This window comes from Anser brachyrhynchus (genome assembly GCF_964034855.1).
Source record: "Anser brachyrhynchus genome assembly, chromosome: 2".
NCBI lineage: Eukaryota > Metazoa > Chordata > Aves > Anseriformes > Anatidae > Anser > Anser brachyrhynchus.
The window spans coordinates 71,960,401-71,978,601 of record NC_137695.1 but is presented as its reverse complement, the minus strand read 5'-3'; the positions used below and the strand labels follow the sequence as shown (position 1 = coordinate 71,978,601).

The following is an 18,201-nucleotide window of genomic DNA, read 5'->3' as shown; positions in this document are numbered from 1 at the left end:
TTCATCCGAGCCTCGGGCAGACTGGTCTAGGGTGTCTGAATAAAAGCTTGATGCCGAAGAGCGTGTGCAGGGGCTACCTGACATAGCCTGATAAAGGCGGCCCCTGCAGCTGCTGCCCGCTGCAACAGCCTGAATGAAATACATCACTTCAGAGACCTCCTTGGCAGGTATGTGAAAACAGAAAAAAAAAAAAAAAAAAAAAAAGCATATTTCCAAAAAGGCTGCAAAGCTGGGGAAACGGTCCTCTGGAGAAGACGACTGGCAATGACATTCAGTGTTCCACTCCTCGTCAGTATGCCACAACACTCCCTCGACTGCACTGATAGAACAGTTTTTAGTCAGTACTGCCTAGATCCTCAATGGCTCAAAGCATCATGTGGTTTGTTGCTTTTTTAGCATCTCATTGGCTTGAATAGAAGTCAGGAACAGAAATAATGGTAAGTCATCAGCACTGATGCGGACATGGGGAAAAGAGGTTAGACAATCACCTTCTTCCAAGAGGCCTCTACCATGCTAAACATTCCCCACATCACTTTTAGCTCTGGAGTTAATAACATTTCCTTTTCACTTATGTTGATTCTCCTCCTCAACAAATTTATAAATGGAAATGCTCTTTGCATCTGTCTGACTTAAAGCCTGTTATTCGATGTCATGGTACAATTATTCATCTAGGGGCAAGCTTCCAACAGATGCTCCCTGTGGACTTCCACCATCACCAAAAAAGGGAGTATTCATAAAGCACATTTGGTCATCTTAAAACATTTTCAGTCCTGTCCTGCCAACTGGCGTGCTGGGGGAACAAATGTCAATCGCGGACAGAAGACAACAAAATGCAGACCGCGCAGAGCTGACGCAACTATTAGGGACATCAGAGCATGAACAGAGCTATGCATTTGATACACAGTGCAAGAGCTCCCTCTCCCTGCTTGCTTTAACACTTACAAAGCGTTATTTGATCACATCCACCATCCCGGTAAGAGACAAGTTCCCCCTTGCTCTCCTTCACTAGCACCTGATGGTAGGGCTGTTGCTGTCCTACAGAAACAAATCTGGCCAGGATTTTGGCAGTTGTGACTCAACAATCTGCACGAAGCTACAGTCCTGAACTGAGCACATCCGCACCTCCCCAGGCAGGCAGATTCTGGGGCAAGCCCCTACAGAGCACATCAGGCTGGTTTCAGTACAAGCTCCTCAGAGCTACACCAAGCCTCCATTGCGCTGTCTTGCACACGGCAGCTCCATTTCGATACAGCTCTGTCCACAGCTAGTGGTCCCCACAGGGTACAATGCAAAGCAGAGCAAGCCCCAGGACCACCTGGACTGTTGCCTGTGGTATAACGACAGCACTCTGATTCAAGTGTATTATTTATTTCCAAAATATCCATGGAAAATACAAAGCAACTGCTTTTCTACCGTTTGCTAACTTCTGCAGGAGCAGTATAAGACAATGCATACATACACCTTGTGCTCAGTCCTGCAGTTCTTGGTTCAATGTACAGGCCAGCTATGTGAATTGTTTACATACGTAACACCTGCAAATCCAGTTCTTAAAAAGCCTTATGTATCACACTGCTCCAACTGTATGACAAGGATGTATTTTCAAAGAATGGTGCAGTTGATTAAAATTAATGTTAAAACTGTGAGAATTAAATGATACCAAGATTTGGATTATTTCAGTTATTTAATTCAGAAGTGCAACTATCTTACCAGAGTTTAGTAAGTTGGAAAAGCTACTTTAGTTTCCCCCTTCAGTATTACTTGGATAATAGGTTGTGGTTTTTTTTCCTCTTCCATCCATAAGCAAGCAGCAAGCCAACAGTTACTTGTAATTACATACATCACTATGTTCTGCAGCTTTCAAGATGTAAATAATCAGAAAGAGGACTTCAAAGTTAAAAACTCAAAAATGAAAAGCTAGGGACAAAAACATGGCATGAGACAAAGAAACAAAATACTGCCAGATGAGTTTATTTTGCTTTTGCTGTAGCTCCCAGAAACTTTTCTGGAACAGACCAGACTAGTTTTACAAGGCAAAAGTAACATACAACACTGAGTACATGACAGACCACATTAAGATGCATCTAAATAACATTTTAGAATGCAGTGAATACACATTCTCATTATCTTTCACAATAAAATAAAAATTAATGCACTAATTTTCAGTAAAACCAGAAGAATTTGAAGTTTTGCATATCATTTCCTCCAGAATAGTTGAATGAATAGTAGCTTTTGTAATCTTATCCCTTTTATATAAGACCTTCCAAAAGAAGCCAGGTGATCTGTGTATGACTGGCATTTCATCAACCTCACTCTTGTACGACAATCATCTGTAGGGCAAACTTCCACTTCAAGGTGAAGGTTGTATTTATTTTAGCTATGCCAGCACCTGACACGTTCTGTGTTCTTTCAACTGAAAAAATTTTGAACACAGAAAGCAGAAACATAGAACCTCCTACCTGCTCCTCCAACAAGCGGAGAAGTGACAGCATAAATTTACTTCCACATACAGCACTGCCTTTGTGAATTAAAACCCTGATGATCTCCACAGCAGTTACCAATAAAGCTTAACGTTACAGAAACGGTAACATTAACAGACATGTAAGTTAGTGGGCATGTGGTGGTCATCTCCTGTCACTGAAGACAGAATTCTGTGTCAGTTTTGCATTCATCACCTATTGACAAACATGGTCTATACTGCTTTATCATCAAGTCCTGCTGCCATGATCCTCTCTAGGGGCTGAAAGCGGAAAAGCTCCTCATTTTCAGTGTAACAAATGTCTGGCTTCTAAATGCAATATTCATGTCTAGAAAAACCCCCAAAGCATTAGGAAACTTTAAATAAGCATCTCTCTTACAGCATAAAAACCATGGTAGATGTAAAATTCCAACTGCAAAAGAATTATACTGTTTCCTGAGACCCAAGTTTTACACAAATTGCTTCTGTGCAGCACTACAAAAATCAGTCAGGACACTGTCAGCTTACTGATGAATTTAAGTGTCTAGAAAAGTTCCTCGTTACTTCGGAGAGCACAAGTCAGCTCATGTCCTACTACAAAGCCTCACGTATCTTCTTAAAAGAAGAAAGTCTATAGCTTTTGCATTTCTATTCAGAGTAAGCCCTTCAAAATAAATTAAAAAAAAAAAAGATTGCAGAAGTTTCCGTATTTTTACTTTTTTTTTTTTGTAACAAGCCATGCTTCCAAAATTTTTACTCATTTATTCTTAGAACGGAATCTGATATTTTAGTTCAGATGTAAACTTCTAAAACAAGGGTTTCAAGTTGTTGCAGATTTAATAACACAGATTTCATCATCATCCTGTTTCAAAACAGCACTGGAAACCTCAATAAGCACAGGTGTGTCTGCTAAAAATCTCTTCTTTATAACATAGTTTCTTGGCACATTCTGACTGGAATATTATAATGTCTGTCATCTTCAGTTATGAGAGTCACCACAGGCCAGTCCTCCTCTGGGTCATTGGGATAAAGTGTGATGAACTCATCCGTATTATACTTATACAGTCGATACACTTGGATGGTGTACTGCAGAGCATAAGCAAGGAGAAACATTTCCACCTACATCGGAAAAAAGCAGAAATACGGCATGTAAAAATCAAACATAGATTTACAAAATAGTGCATATAAAAAATACTAATACTGATCAGATGTCATTTTAAAATACGAGAAACGTGAATGCCTGTATGTGACTGCCTCTCAATCAGTATCTTGATCATTAAAGCCATTCATAACTTGGTGCACAGATAGCTCTACTATACATGCCTTTAACATAGCGTTCTTCAGATGCAAAAATGTCACAGTAAGATACAAGTCCTTCGGAAACACTGGTTTATACAGAGAATCCCATTTCCCTACTGCCATGAGCAGGTAGGAAAGACAGTCTCTCAGAGCAGTACTCATCCCATTAAGTCAATAAACCAGACAAGGACCAGCTTCAGGCAACGACCCTTCCCCCTGAAATTGGAATTCAGAGCAGGTACTCTGAATTTCTAGCCAATAAACAGCAGATGGAAAGCCCTTACAAAGCCTGTAGCTATCAAAGGGAATTCAGAAGATTTTTCCAGCTTCTTCCTCTATCTTCTCTACTACAGCGACAAGCATACCCTGTTCTAAATAACAATTTACAACAACAAATATTACCAAAATAAATAAGTTTAGTCAGCATGGAATTATGCAACATCACTTACTGACCAAAGTGGACAGCAAAAACATCACTGCTGACAAAAATCACTGCAGTTTCATCTTTGCAAGTCATCAGCTAATTTAACAGTAGTAGCAACCTGTCTCACCTATGCCAGGGTTACCAGATTTTTAAGCCAAGAACACAAATCAAACATAATGCTCCCATGCTCTTAGTGTTTTTAAGCTACTGAATTTAATTGATGTACCACGTGGATTTTTAAAACAGATGTTTCCACAGTCTTTAAGACTATTCATCTCATTAACTGCTAGGTTTTGTTCTGGGGTGCTTTTGTGATATGCATATCATTTCTGCAACATATGAGGCAATAAGTGCCATTAATTTATCAGAACCAGCAAGTCTATGTTCTGCACATGATCTTCATCACTTGAGTGTTAGCTTTTATCATATTTTTAAACAGCTAAATTAACAATTAAGAGACTAAGACAATAGCTACTATGAATAAATACCATACTTCCAAAGCATGATGTTACTTACCCCAATGTCATCAGCCACAGAAGAATCAGCATTTAAAAGACCTTTACAGATCCTTAGTAAAAGCAAACGGTTCTACTATACTTTTTCTAATGAAAGATCAGACTAACAAAAGCTGGACAATTTCTTAAACCACTGCAAATTCCAAGCAGAAAAATAACACTAAAAGAACACTCTCTTCTTACTTGTTCAAGGCCTCCACTGTGACCTATTTGATTCAAATGATTATGCATTAACTGACAAGGGTTGCTGGATGTATCCCGTGCAAACAGTAACCATGAGAAAACAGGAACTCTCCTTCCATTTTTATCATCATTGTATAACTCAATGGCTGTGTTAAGCATCAAAAATTTCAGAGCTTCATACAGACTGTACTCCTCCTCTTCATTTTTAAACAATTTATCACATGCTTCTTGTTTCTCAATAGGACCCTTGATTTCACTTATATACTTCCACTGTAAAAACAAACAAGCAAACACAACATGTATCAATAGCCATCACTGTGCAGGAGCTGCAAAAAGCCACTTGTGAATCATCAGATGTTGAGCATATGCACTCAGAATTTAACTTGAAAAAGGCTCTGTACCTTTTTAAAAAACAATCTAGAGTATTTCCACAGCTGTAGCTCTGCCAAGGTCAAGCTGGGTTAGTCTGTTTTTGTGTTAGTCCTTAAGAGCAAAACAGGGGGACGTTGGAAATTGTTACAAGGTGGCAAAACACATTGTCAAAAGAAAAAGGCAACAGGCTCTTTGTTTCCTGTCATAAATCCTACATTTTTCATACTCTTTACATTTCAGTTATTCAGAATGCATATTTGTATTGGGTTTATGTGGCAAGGTTTTGGCAGAAGGGAGGCTGCAGGGGTGGCCTCTGTGAGCAGAGCCCAGCAGCTGCCCCATGTCAGATTAGAGCCAGCTCCAGCCAGCTCCAAAAGGGACCCGCTGCTGGCCAGGGCCAAGCCAGGGAGCAACGCTGGGTGGGCCTCTGGGAGAGCAGGTTGAAAAAAGGGAAAACCCGCTGGGCAACAGCAGCTGGGAGAGAGGAGTGAGAAAAAGCCCTGCAGACCCCTAGGTCTGTGCAGGAGGGACACCCCGTGGTACGGGAAGGACGGCATCCTGTGGGAGGGACCCCACGTGGAGCAGGGGCAGAGAGTGACCGTGAGGGAGCGGCGGAGACGAAGCGTCAGGGACTGACCGCAGCCCCAATTCCCCATTCTCCAGTGCCGCTTGGACTGGGAGGTGGAAGAGGTGAATGGGAATAAGGTGGTTCTAGTTCTCATTGCTCTAGTCCCTTTTTAATTGGCAATAAGTTAATTTTCCCCATGCTGAGTCTGTTTTGCCCATGACAGCAGTTGACAAGAGACCTCCCTGTTCTTATCTCAAGCCACAAGCTTTATCATATTTTCTCCCTGTTCTGAGAGAGGCCGTGTAGTGCTTGGCTACTTCTGCTTGTTAATCCAAAACAGCATTTCATTCCAACCTGCTTGAATGCAGCCTTCAAAATATTCTTTAAAAGTCTTTGAAAAAGAGAATATGCATAAACACTAAAACATGAACAACTGAAGAGTTTTATGTAGGCTCCAGAGTTTCAGGGGGCCATGGAAAGGAAAATGGGGCTAAGTAATACACTACTATCAACACAACCATTTTTCTTATTTGCAAGTGACCAAGAACAAACAAGTACTTTTCCAACCTTTTTCCTTAGTAGCATTAAATATTCTTTTATTTCATCACTTATTTCTCCCATCTTCCTGCCTAGTTTCTGTTTTAGCTGCCACTGCTTGATCCAGTCATATTTGCTCAACAAGTTCTCAGGAAGCTGGAAGTAGACAAAAGAAAAGGCAGTTTAAGTCAAAAAAAATCTTGAAATAAATACTGCCTTACACATTAATATATACATATATATATATTAAATGATTTTATACAATATATTTTTCACCTTAAAATGATCTGTTTTATGATTTCCTGAACAGATGTGATGCTATGACCACAACTGAACACAACTGGCTGGATAATACTTGCTGGCTAATGGTCAGAATACTGGTCTACTGCTTACTATTCCCTCATCTAAGCAATACATAAGCAACAGAAAAAAAAATCACCTTAAGTTACTCAAGGTTTGATGGTTTTTAAACTCCAACAGCAGAAAACAGTGACTGTGTCTAAAAGTTTCCCTGAACCAAAAGCAAAAGAGGCTAAAGAGGTGATAACATCCACCAGATAAACCAGAATTCTTTGTAAATGCTTAATCCAGAGCATGAAAACTGTTTTGTTTTTTGCTATTTTTTTTTTTTTCAGGGAACATTAATTAGAACACCATGGGACAAGGTTTCTTGTAAGAACAACCTGAAGATGGCTCCCCAGGGATGTGGTCACAGCACTGAGCCTGTCAGAGTTCAAGAAGCTTTTGGACAATGCTCTCAGACACATGGTCTGATGTTTATTTTCTGTTTTTTGGTGGTCCTTTGGGGACCTAGGAGTTGGACTCAAGGATCTTTTTGTGGGTCCCTTCCAACTCAGATGTTCTATGATTAGTTGATGCATGAGATCATACTTTAGCCTCAGAACGGCCTTTTGTACTGCTCACATGCTACACCTGCTCACTTAAGAGCTTTTACATTCCTCTTGAAGGATATACTGGCAGTTGCATGCCCAGTTTTTGGCCCTCATTTGTTATGCGTTACCATTTCACTGCTAGAGCTTGCACAGTAATTTGTGCCTCACATTAAATTAACTGCCTGGCTAGAGCAGCATGAATACCACCAGTCACTACCAGCCAGCTTTCATTTTATCCAGACTGCAAATTAATAGTATGTTCTCTTTAATGGCAAGCAAGTACTTAATGCCAGATACGCAATCCCCCCATTCCTTCTCAGTGCTACGCTAATTTGATACATGGAACTAAATCAAAGATTATTTGCCAGCAACTCCTATAGGTAGGTATATGCACATGAATCTAAACACCATTGTCACATTTTTTTTAAAAGGTGTTGTATTGCTAGTTGTCAACACGTTTCTCTTACATGCCCTCTGCTACTGCCTTTGATGCATTAACAGCTTATCTTAATCAGTGCCTTTTTATTAACTTGTATGCCTTTTCAAAAAGGTGTTAGTTACCATAGTATGACATTCCTTCTGTGAATCACAACAACAAAATAGGTGAACATGAAAATGTATGCAACTTCTTTGAAAGAGCACTGAGAAACTATCTTCTATAGTTTGACAGTGTCTAGAGAGTTGTCAGGAGAATAATTTTACAAAAAGGAAAACTTTTTACGATGTACTGCTGCAGTATGAAACATTTCACAAATATTTTTATCAGTAATTAAACATCTGACGTTTTTGTAAAGATAATGATCACAATAAGAAATTTTAAAATAGCACAGAGTTATACAGGAAGGTGATAAGCGATAAGAATATTACCCTTTGATCTTGACCGCTGGCTACAACCGAGCGTGTCAGAGGTTCATCATTTATATATCCAGCAGCAACCTGGGTAACTGGAAACTTACTCCCCTGAAGCAGGCCGCTTTCGTATAGGCAGCTTCTTACATGTTTCTTCCATATTCAATTAGCACCAATGGACTTTGCTAACACAAGACAATTTTTGGAATATTTTTCTTCTATTCCTAACAAAACGCACTGTGTTTATCCATCAATGCTCCAGAAGGACTATTCTTCATGTCAGATTGGAGTTGCTCATATACTTATTTTAAGTAACATTTAAGACACAGGTTACACACATTCTGAAAAGCCTGCAGCATCCAATTTGTTAATCCAATTTCTAGAGAGAACGTCTATGGCACACAAAAATACATGATAATTTTAAAAAGATGTTTTTCCAGATGTGCTTAGAATAAGTTCTCTATAAATTTTTTACGGCCAGGTGTTTTAGGGGGAACCTTTCACTGCTGTATTACACGCACTAAGAAGAAATCAAAATAAAGACAAGTTACATTACATTCAGCATAATAACATTCATTCATTATACACTGGAAACTACGTTGACCTGGACTCAATTCCAGGTTGAAGCTATCGCTGTAAATCTACAACACAACCGAACACTACCACTTCTCAGTTTAAGCAATATTGAGGAGTGAGCATGTAACAGAGAAATAAAATGTTAAAATTATCCAATAGGTTAGAACCAACAACACCTACTGTCAGAAGATCTGTTTGACACATACCTTGGTAAAATCCTCACTCTGCAGCCAGGTTGGTAGCTGAGTAGCTTGACTTAGTGCCTGGAAGAGAGTTGCTCTGAGAGCACAATAGTTATCACCACGTACTCTCCTTATTGACGCAAATTTCTGAGCAACTGCTTCATATCCCTAGGAAAACACAAAATCCAAATAACATGAAAGCATTAATAAAGCAATTCAAGGTACCAAGATATTTCAAGGCACTGGCATCGTAAAATGTATTAGAGTAGGAACATCCAAATGAAAATATTTTTAAAAAGATTTAATCTACTAAATGTTTTGAAAGTTTGTATGAGTTTATATCAAACTATGCTTTTTTTGCTTTTAGCTCTGCTGAATAACAAACAAGAAACCAATGAAACTGAAGTAGATAATTGGTTGTGGCATTTATTTGACTACACTGCAGAAACATCTTTGAAATGTAGGTAGCTAGCCTACTTAGATTTCAAATAAAATCCAAACACACACACAAGAACGTAAACCTAAAAACAGCATGCTTACAAGAAGTTTCAGCAGTAGTTTATGCCATTTTACCCAATACATGTCACATGTAGCTTGCTTTTGCCTTAGGGAAAATTTGTGTTTATACTGAAATACCTTGACACGTCTCAGCACATTTGTCCCCTCCCTGCTGTTCCCAGACATACATGTGTAACAGGGCGCAACACTGAAATGCAAACTCTGAAGCTTAATATGTCTCTACAGCTCATTTACAGAGCTCTACATCTCTATTCTTACTAACCTCTTGAAGGTGACACATGGATATTTTGATTTACACAAAGTATTTCAGGTTAATTCATACATACCGCTAAGTTCCCCACCCAACACCACTTCAAACAAAGAAAAGAACACCAAAACCAGTCTTCTTTATTTTATAACATTCTAGCTCAAAATTAATTAAAAAAATGTCCAAGACGTACAGAAAAAGAGATTCAGGAAAAATTAAAAGAAAAAGCCTGATCCTCATCAGCTCCCCATCTTAAAAATCAAGTCATTCACCTACTTCAGTTACTTTCCTTCTGCAAATAAATTTTGGCCAACTGCTCTGCCATCTCAATAGTCCTTGTGATTACCATTTCACAGCAATAAACCAAATTTAAGTTGAAAACAGTAATGAAGAAGAGTCTAGGGTTTTTATTTTAATATTACCATGAGTATCCTTGCCAAAAACACATTTTGAACAAGTATGAACAAAACCATCTTCCAGTTGTTAGCCACTTCCATGACTAGACACTGAAAAATATTGCTGTTGCATTTCCTGTTTTAAAGGTCTCTTGCAGAGGAAACCATCTATGAAACATAGAAATATAAACAAAAAGCCCAATAAAAGTAAGAAAGTAGAACTTATACTTTTCTCATCCTTTTCGCTACTGGTGTATTTCCTCTCCATTCTTTTCTGCAATACTCCATGATATCCATTTCGGGTGCAACACTTGGTTTATATTCTGTCAATACAGAATAGGCAAGATTACACTGAGGAGAACTGTGAAACAGAACAACATAGAGAAAGCATTATTACTTAGACTTCTAAATACATGCTATCCCTTTAAAGTCACCTTGGTGCACAAAGAGACTGGCAGCATAACTTATAACTACTATGTAGCTATTAGTATTGTAGCCAGAAAAAAAAAAGCCATTTGCTCTGAGAATGACAAGTGAACAAAAAGAAGGACTTAGTTCAACAAAACAGAAAACACTCTGCTCCTGTCTTCCAAAAATATTAACTGGCAAAGAGAGAAATTATTAAGATACTCTTCATCATCTTAGCAGAGAAATCAGAGAAAAAAATGTTCAACAGAAACTTCTCCTCTTCTTTCAAAAGCCAGACTATAAGGAAGAAAGACAACAGGTCTTCCTGAATATGCTGGGAAGAAAAAAATATGGTTCTCTTGGAATCCCAACAGCCTTTGCACCTAAACAAATAGGAGTAAGGTTATCAGGGGTGCTCAACAACAGATGCTTCTATAATGTATATAAATCAGTAATTCTCAAACACAACAGTCATAACATAGGCTGTATCACCGCTTTCCAAAGGATTCACATTCTCTCGTAAAGTAACAATAGAAACAAAAAAAATATATACAAAGAACAACTAGATTTGCGTAAAAGTGATCTTTTTGTGAATTAAAATTGTACAATGTAATCAGTCACGATAAGTAACTTCTATTGCACAGACATCCATGCACAAAAATCATTGGAAATGAAGGTCTTGAATTGTTACAAATTAGTGCTACAGTTAATTGTAATGCTGTAATTGAAATGCCACACAACGTTCAAACATACCTGAAGAGCTCATCTTGCAAACAAGTAGTATTTTCTCTCTCTCTATTTCTTCTGCATCGCGATACATGTCCTCCTCACTACAAAAAAATTGACACGTACGTCATGTAACAGCACTAATCTTATAGTCACTTACCTTTTACCCCTTTTTATCACCACAGGCAAACACTTATGTCTTTCTCCACGTACTATATCAATTTCATTTGATTTCCATCTTACACATTTGCATAAAACTCTTATTTATGACACCAATGGTAGTAATGAAACTGTCTGAATTGCTCTTCTGCCGGTTGTATGGAGATGACAGAGTGCTAAAGCCCCTTTATAATTGTACTTTTTATAAATTAGCAAACAATAAAAGCCAAAATGCCTTATTAATCTGTATACATGAATACTGCAACCTGTGCATGCAACTAAAAACATATTACCCACAAGAGCTTTATATCTTTTCCATAGGGGCTGAACAACATGCCTAATAACGAGCAGAATATGCAACAGAACATCACGATAAACAGCAGCCGGCTATCTTCAGCTGGTTTGAATGGTACCAACTTGAAACAAAATTCACAACCAGGCAAATGTTTCTGCTGTAATATAAGCTTTTGCTTTTTGGTCGAAGTATGCTGTCTTAAGAGTTAAGAGTCTCCATGTGAACCTATATGCACATATTCAGAACTCAAGTTACAACCACAAAGGAGGAAAAGATGGCCTGAAAGCACATGGTTTCTGTGCACAGCCCAGTGTTATCAAGAAGAGATCTCAAATCTGAGGTGTGACCATTACTGTAAGGAATGGAGGCCCATGCAGCATTCAAGAAAAAAAGACAGTAAATCACACACTCCTCTAAACTTGATTGGACAATAATAACACCTAATAAATAAACTTTTGAAAATCAGTTTCACAGCTAAAATACTTGGAAAAAAGTGTATCACCAAACATATTACTAAGCCATTTAGACTTACCACTAATTGGAGAAGGTTATATTGAAAGCTTGTATTTTGGAGAAAGTACATGTGCAAAAAAAGTGTAAGATTATTATTCGTTGCCCACTACTACTGGTGATTTCTAACATGTTACTCAAAACCCCAGTTTGCCTGCAAAAGACAAGAAAGAAATAAAGGCAGTGACCCTGCCTCATCTTACACAATGGAAGGAGGACAAGCAGTTAGGAAAACCATAAGGACAGGCTGTGTGTAGCCAGATGGTAAGTTACTCTCATTAAAGTTTAAATAATACATTGGTAAATTATGGCTCTGCGTTTCCTCTTCTTTATATCCAAATTAGCTTTTTTATGAAGGGGGAAAAAAAAAGTAAAGTTCCTAACCCATTTGCATATATTTCCCTCAAGAACAAGAAAAATGTTCAACATAAAGGGAAATATAGGTTGATACCAAGAAACCGTCACCTACAGTGCAGTCCTGTGAAGGTGCAGTTTAGTTTTTACTCAAATTTCCAACCTTCAACTTTCAAGCTGGGTTTCCTGGCTGCTCAAATAGCTGCTTGAAATCTGATGTGTAACAATACTAAAAAACTATAAATTAAAAACAGAAACAATAGATGTAGTCCCCCATAAAAGACCACTATCTGCTGAGAAGTCTCAGAGATACATATCCAAAGTCCTTATCCTTGTTACAGTGTGGCATTGGGCAAACCTTAATTTCTACACCTGATCTCATTTCTCACCAGAAATTTAGGGCCAACAATGCTTGTGAAGAGTTTCAAGAATACTTGATAACCTTGAAAACACAATGAAAAAATAAGAACTTGTTACCCAACAACAAGAGTGATCCCTAGCCTAGCTTATAAACAGGCTAAATGCAGTAAGAAATATTTAAAATATAATGCAACAACCTCATCCTCTGAGCATGAACCTGCTTCTAGAAGGGATCCAACGGGACTTGGGGGAGCATTGCTTTGGGATACAGTCTTGAATACATTTAGATTACTAAGAGAAAACAGTGCTCATCTTGGTAAACTGAGTTAGGTCAAAGAAGTTTGATGTCAAATTAGCAGTGTGATGTTTCCTCCTGCAGATGATACTGTTTTCTTTCTGGGAGTTGATAACATAACAACATTAGCAGTTTACTTGACAGCTAACACCCAGCACAAACAAAGCACTGCAATTTACCCGAGCTGTTGTGAAATCAAGGTAGCTAAGAGGTGCAATCCATCTGCACAGACACTTTCATTTCAGAGAAGAGCTCACATCTTTGCATTGTTCTAGCCTAGTGATTATTCAGTTAAGTAAACCTGTGGAACCAAGAACACAGAAACTAAACCCTTTCCCATTAATCATCACAATATTTGACAACAGTGAAAATAACAGATGGAAAAGAACAATTGAATGAAAAAAAAATGAAAAAATGAGAATGAAAAAAGTTTGAAATAAATTTACATCTTTGACTTCAGCCTTACTTCTTGTAAGGCAAGAGACTTACAAAAACAGTTTGACTTCTGAATAAAGCTATAACACATTAAGTGAAACAACAGGAGGAGTCAGGAACAGAATACAGTCTTCACTATTACAGAAAACAAGCAGTGGTTAAAGCATTAGGATTAAAAAAGCCTTCTCCTGTTATCTGCACTACACCTTGCAAAGTGTCTGCAACATTAAAAACAAGCTACCAGAATACCCACCTTTACTTTTTACAGTTTCTACCCTCAAAGAACTTAGTACTGGATCAATTATTCCCTTAGACAGGGAAAGACTAAAAAGCACTAAAAAACCCACAAAGATTAAAACAATGCATCTGGCCGAAGGGTGAAGGTGGCCTTCATAAATTTCAAGATTTAACATTTAGACTGATTACACCAACTCATTGGAACCTCTGAAAGTGAATTTCTTAGCAAAATTTCATAAAGTGGAAGTACCCTTTTTTATGGGAAAAAGATTCTATATTAAACAAATCCTCACCTGTCCAGAGATAACTCCATTGCTGAAGGATTACAAGACACAGGTAAATATATTTCACAATTTCTTGAAGCATCCTCATCTGTCACAAGCGATGTAATCCTATTTGTCTCCTCAGGTCCCCCAGTACTTCTGTATACGTATTCTTCTCTCATTTCCTCTGTAGATTGCCCTTTCTGCTCAGTAACTGCGTTTGCTGAGCCAAATTCATTAGAAGGAACACCAGCTTCCTTTTCATGCTTCATCATCTGTATCGCAGTACTCTTTTTCTGCAGCTGTTCTGCCCTGGCAGAATGGCTGAGTGGCTCTGTCATCCATCCCTGAAAGTTATCCTGGCTTTGAAGAATGCACACATAACGTGAATCTCTCGTGGTAGCGCAAAAGCACATGTTTTAAGAAAGTTGCAATATTTCAATAGTTAACTTATACTCTGGACATTCAGATGTTACTTAAATTATCTAAAAGAAGGAGCAACATCCAGAAGAGCTTGGTAAAGATAACAGTTCCCAAACTATTTCCAAACTCCTCTCCGCAGGAGGAGGAGATCAGTTCTCACTGAAGCAGTTCTGTGCCAGTTCCTCAAAAACTACCTGGGGCTCAATCACCTGAACACTCGATAATTAACAGAAATCCCAATGAAACAAGGATCAGTCTTGCAAGAAGAGCACGTTGACAAACTCAGGCGGTGCTCTGTGAAACGCCGTATTAAGCAATAACCCCGGTGCAATGCAAAAACCAGCGCTGGCTGTTGACCCCAGGATATTTCCCAAACCGCTGTGAAATAAGCTCCTGTGACACCTTCTAATAAGTTTTCCAAAGGCTCTGGACGTGCCCTCACAAGTATTTATGTCAAATTGTTACGTGCCCCCCCCCCACCGCAAAAAGGAGGGTTGGTGTGCAGTTACCAAATTCACGCGGCGGACACCCCCGACCTGCCATCACCAGCCGCTATACTTAAAACTTTATTTAAGTCCTTCCGCGCCCAGCTCACAGGCCCCCGCCACAGCCTCTCCTTCCCCCCGCCGCCGTGCCCTCACGCCCCTTTCTTTCCGCCGCCACCCCCGGCACGGCGGCCAGCCCCTCCTCACCTTCCCGGCGCCCCGCAGCCGCGGAGCCTCCCGGAGCCCCGCGGAGGGCAGGAGGCCGCCGCCCGCCCGCCGCTCATGGCCGCGGGGCCGGCCGCGACCCAACCGCCCGCCTACAGCGGCCGCCGCCGCCTGCACCGGGCCCGCTCCGCCGCCGCTTCCGCCCCGGCCGCCGCCATCTTCCGGCCCGGCGCCGCTGGTCCCGGGTCATGCGGAGCGCCCGCACGGAACTCCGGCGCATGCGCGCCCCCCGCTGTGTGGCCGGCCGGCAAGATGGCCGCGGCCGCGCGAGGGAGAAGAGGGTACCTGCTGGGAACCCGTCCGTCACGGGCTGTAGGGGCTTCCTCTCTTCCCCTTCCAATAAAGCGTAAAAAGAAAAGGCTTGTTGTTACAGGAAGTAAAAGGACTTACGTGAAACCCCCAATCCTTGCTTACAGCGATAGATTATTTTAAATACATGGGGGAGCTGCTTTCCAGTTGTCAGATGCCCCCTGTAAAATGCCAGCACTGTAAAAGATAATGCACAGGTGACAGCCATCATATGGAGTTTGTCAGAGGCAGGAAACACCTCCTCCAGAAAATCAATCAATCAATCAATCAATCAATAAATAAATAGTCACCACATTGATTCAAGCCTAGGCCTTGATTTTAAGGTGTGTTTTTAATGATCCTCTCTCAAACAAAGCTGTAAAATATAAGAAATCCTTGGCCTTAGAGCGCTGCTGAGCAAGTTAAAAAATAAACCTTTCAAAGTTAAAATACATGTTACTCAGTTAAGTATACCCAATACTATTAAAAACAAGTAATATCCAGAACAGTAAAAAAGTAGAAAAATCATAGATTCATAGAATATCCCAAATTGGAAGGAAACCAAAAGGATCATCGAGTCCAACTCCTGGGTCCCGAAAGGACCACCTTTGGTAGAAGAAAGTCCATTTAAGTGAGCATTTTGGAGGGACTTCACCTTGAAATCAGGACTGAAGATGCCAGGAAAAAAAAAGTATTAATCTTTCAGCAATTCATTTTCCCTCACATGAATATACATTCTCTGTGTAATGCTAAGCTGTGCTAAGACTGGGGAAAAATAACCACAAGCATTCTGACAGGAGGTTAGGTAGTAATTAAGACCTATAGAAAGACAAAATGACAATAACAAGCAATTTGCGATGTTACTCGTTTTTAAGTCACATAAAACTGATGGACATTTCTGTAAAAAAAAAAAAACTGTTTCTTTTATTCTTGAGACACAAAGAACTATCATGAATGTTTGAGGGAAAGAAAAAAAAAGCATTACCTTATTTACCTTATTTACCTTATTTACCTTATTTACCTTATTATACCTTATACACTTCTCTTCTTTTCCCAGATTAAATCTGTGCTGGATTGCTCTTGACAATGATATTTCCTTTGAAAAATGCTTTTCTTTGAACAACTGTTTGATCTGCTGCTTTGACTCATAATGCATTCTTGTTTCACATTGGGCATTTGAGAATTACTCCTCTTCCAAAAGCCAGTCCACTTGAAATGTACCCATTTCCCGTGTTCCTTTAATGAAAATAATCTATATTCAGTAGCATTTAAGAGTCATTACAGTTGCCTGTCTTATAAGTCTTGAATTTATTTTGCATTTAGTATTTATCTACTTACAGATGTGATTTATGTCAATTACGTAACTTTTTCTTTTCTCTTCATCACAAAAAGACAAAAATTAAATCCCCAAAAGTAGTCATGTTTCTGATAAAACTTTGTGTTTGCATTAATTGAAAAAAAAATCCAAATGTAATCACTGGCTGAATAAATAAATTCAACAGAAAAGTCCACTCTCTCCACCTAATGCTCCCCCTACAAAAACAACTGGAAAAAGTTAATAATCTTCAAACTAGGTACGTTCTGTAGTTGAATTGATAAAGGTCATTCAAGAGAATATTTGTCAATTCAGTCTTTATGTAAAATACTAAGCATAAGGTTTCTGCCTCTTGTCAACAACGTATTACAAGCATATGTAAAATTTGTTATCTTAGCAAAGGTATTTTTAGGTTTAGCATAGGTACACAGTATCTGGAAGTAACTGGAATTTCCATGACACATTTCACAAATGTGTGGCAAAAGAGCTGTGTACTAGTCATTGCTTTCCAAGATCCAGAGATTCAAAGAATAGCTCTGTCTTGCATAAAGATCCCCTTCTCAGGGGCTGAATACATTAGCAGTTGAAGAGAGTGGAACAATACAAAATAATTTAAAGCTGAAGGAAATAAAAACTGGTATAATGAATCTGCAGTAGGAATTTGTATAGACTATGCCTAGAATACAGTATATTAAACACAGCAACACACTTTTTTTTTTTAACAAGTACCACCAAGTTGAAAACCAAAAGGGCTTGAGTGTAAAGTCATGAAGTTTTCTTCCATGTGAGACCCTTTTGTGTGCGTGCGGTGTTTTTTTGTTGTTGTTTTTTCAGGATGCAGAGCCTGTACCTTGCAGGCACAATCATTTCTGTCAGCCTGTCCAAACAGGCATCCTCTAAACACTTTCTAACATTGTATATTTATTTTTTAACTTGGTGAAAACTCAGTATCTGTTATTGTTAGTGAGACCGATGCCAAGAAAAGATTCTAGTCTGCCTTCATTCAAACGTTCATTTATCCATTTAGATACCGTTTGTTTTCTTCACTCTAGCTCTCACTTTGTGCAGAAAGAATGCACTTTGTTCTTCTTAACTTTGGATCGTTTTACTGTATTATTTTTAACCTTTTTTCCTCTTTTTTTTTCCCCTACCTATAGACTTGTTATTTTCAGAATTTCTTCACAATTTTACAGAATCCTTACAACTGCTTTTGTTTGAATTTCTGCATTATGAAACTTTTTTTTGCTCAAAGACAATTTGTGTAAATAACAACTGGTTCCAAAAGGTTATCCTAGAAGATGTTCTTCCTTTGAGGCTACTTGTTTCCATTCAGTTTGGTTTGTATTCTTAGCTTTCTTTTGTTGCCAAGTCTTTCTGATCCCTTTAGCTTTGCATATTCACTTTTTATC

The 18,201-nt window shown here is 38.9% G+C and overlaps 1 protein-coding gene across 2 annotated transcripts; it reads right to left on the bottom strand.

Annotated features, from left to right (window-relative positions):
* Positions 1 to 1,952: 1,952 nt before the first annotated feature.
* Positions 1,953 to 15,603, bottom strand: OTULIN (OTU deubiquitinase with linear linkage specificity). 2 transcript variants are annotated; one of them, XM_080581825.1, is made up of 8 exons: positions 15,580 to 15,603; positions 14,087 to 14,419; positions 11,176 to 11,252; positions 10,243 to 10,337; positions 8,878 to 9,021; positions 6,384 to 6,509; positions 4,877 to 5,146; positions 1,953 to 3,574 (listed from the first exon to the last, which is right to left on the bottom strand). In XM_080581825.1, exons 2-8 carry the CDS (start codon positions 14,395 to 14,397, stop codon positions 3,380 to 3,382), a joined length of 1,218 nt encoding a protein of 405 aa, XP_080437951.1. In that variant the 5' UTR covers positions 14,398 to 14,419; positions 15,580 to 15,603; the 3' UTR covers positions 1,953 to 3,379. The 2 variants fall into 2 exon arrangements, with proteins under 2 accessions (XP_080437951.1, XP_080437950.1); XM_080581824.1 differs by lacking the exon at positions 15,580 to 15,603 and adding an exon at positions 15,172 to 15,368.
* Between the last annotated feature and the right edge of the window lie 2,598 nt (positions 15,604 to 18,201).

Bases quoted from the DNA above. Each gene is read 5' to 3' on its own strand.
- OTULIN (XM_080581824.1), bottom strand. From the start codon at position 15,248: ATGAGCGGCGGGCGGGCGGCGGCCTCCTGCCCTCCGCGGGGCTCCGGG. The intron at 10,338-11,175 runs GTATGTTTGAAC...CTGTATTGACAG, and splicing joins TTGCAAGATGAGCTCTTCAG to AATATAAACCAAGTGTTGCA. The intron at 9,022-10,242 runs GTATAAGTTCTA...GTGTTTTCCTAG, and splicing joins TAGCGAAAAGGATGAGAAAA to GGATATGAAGCAGTTGCTCA.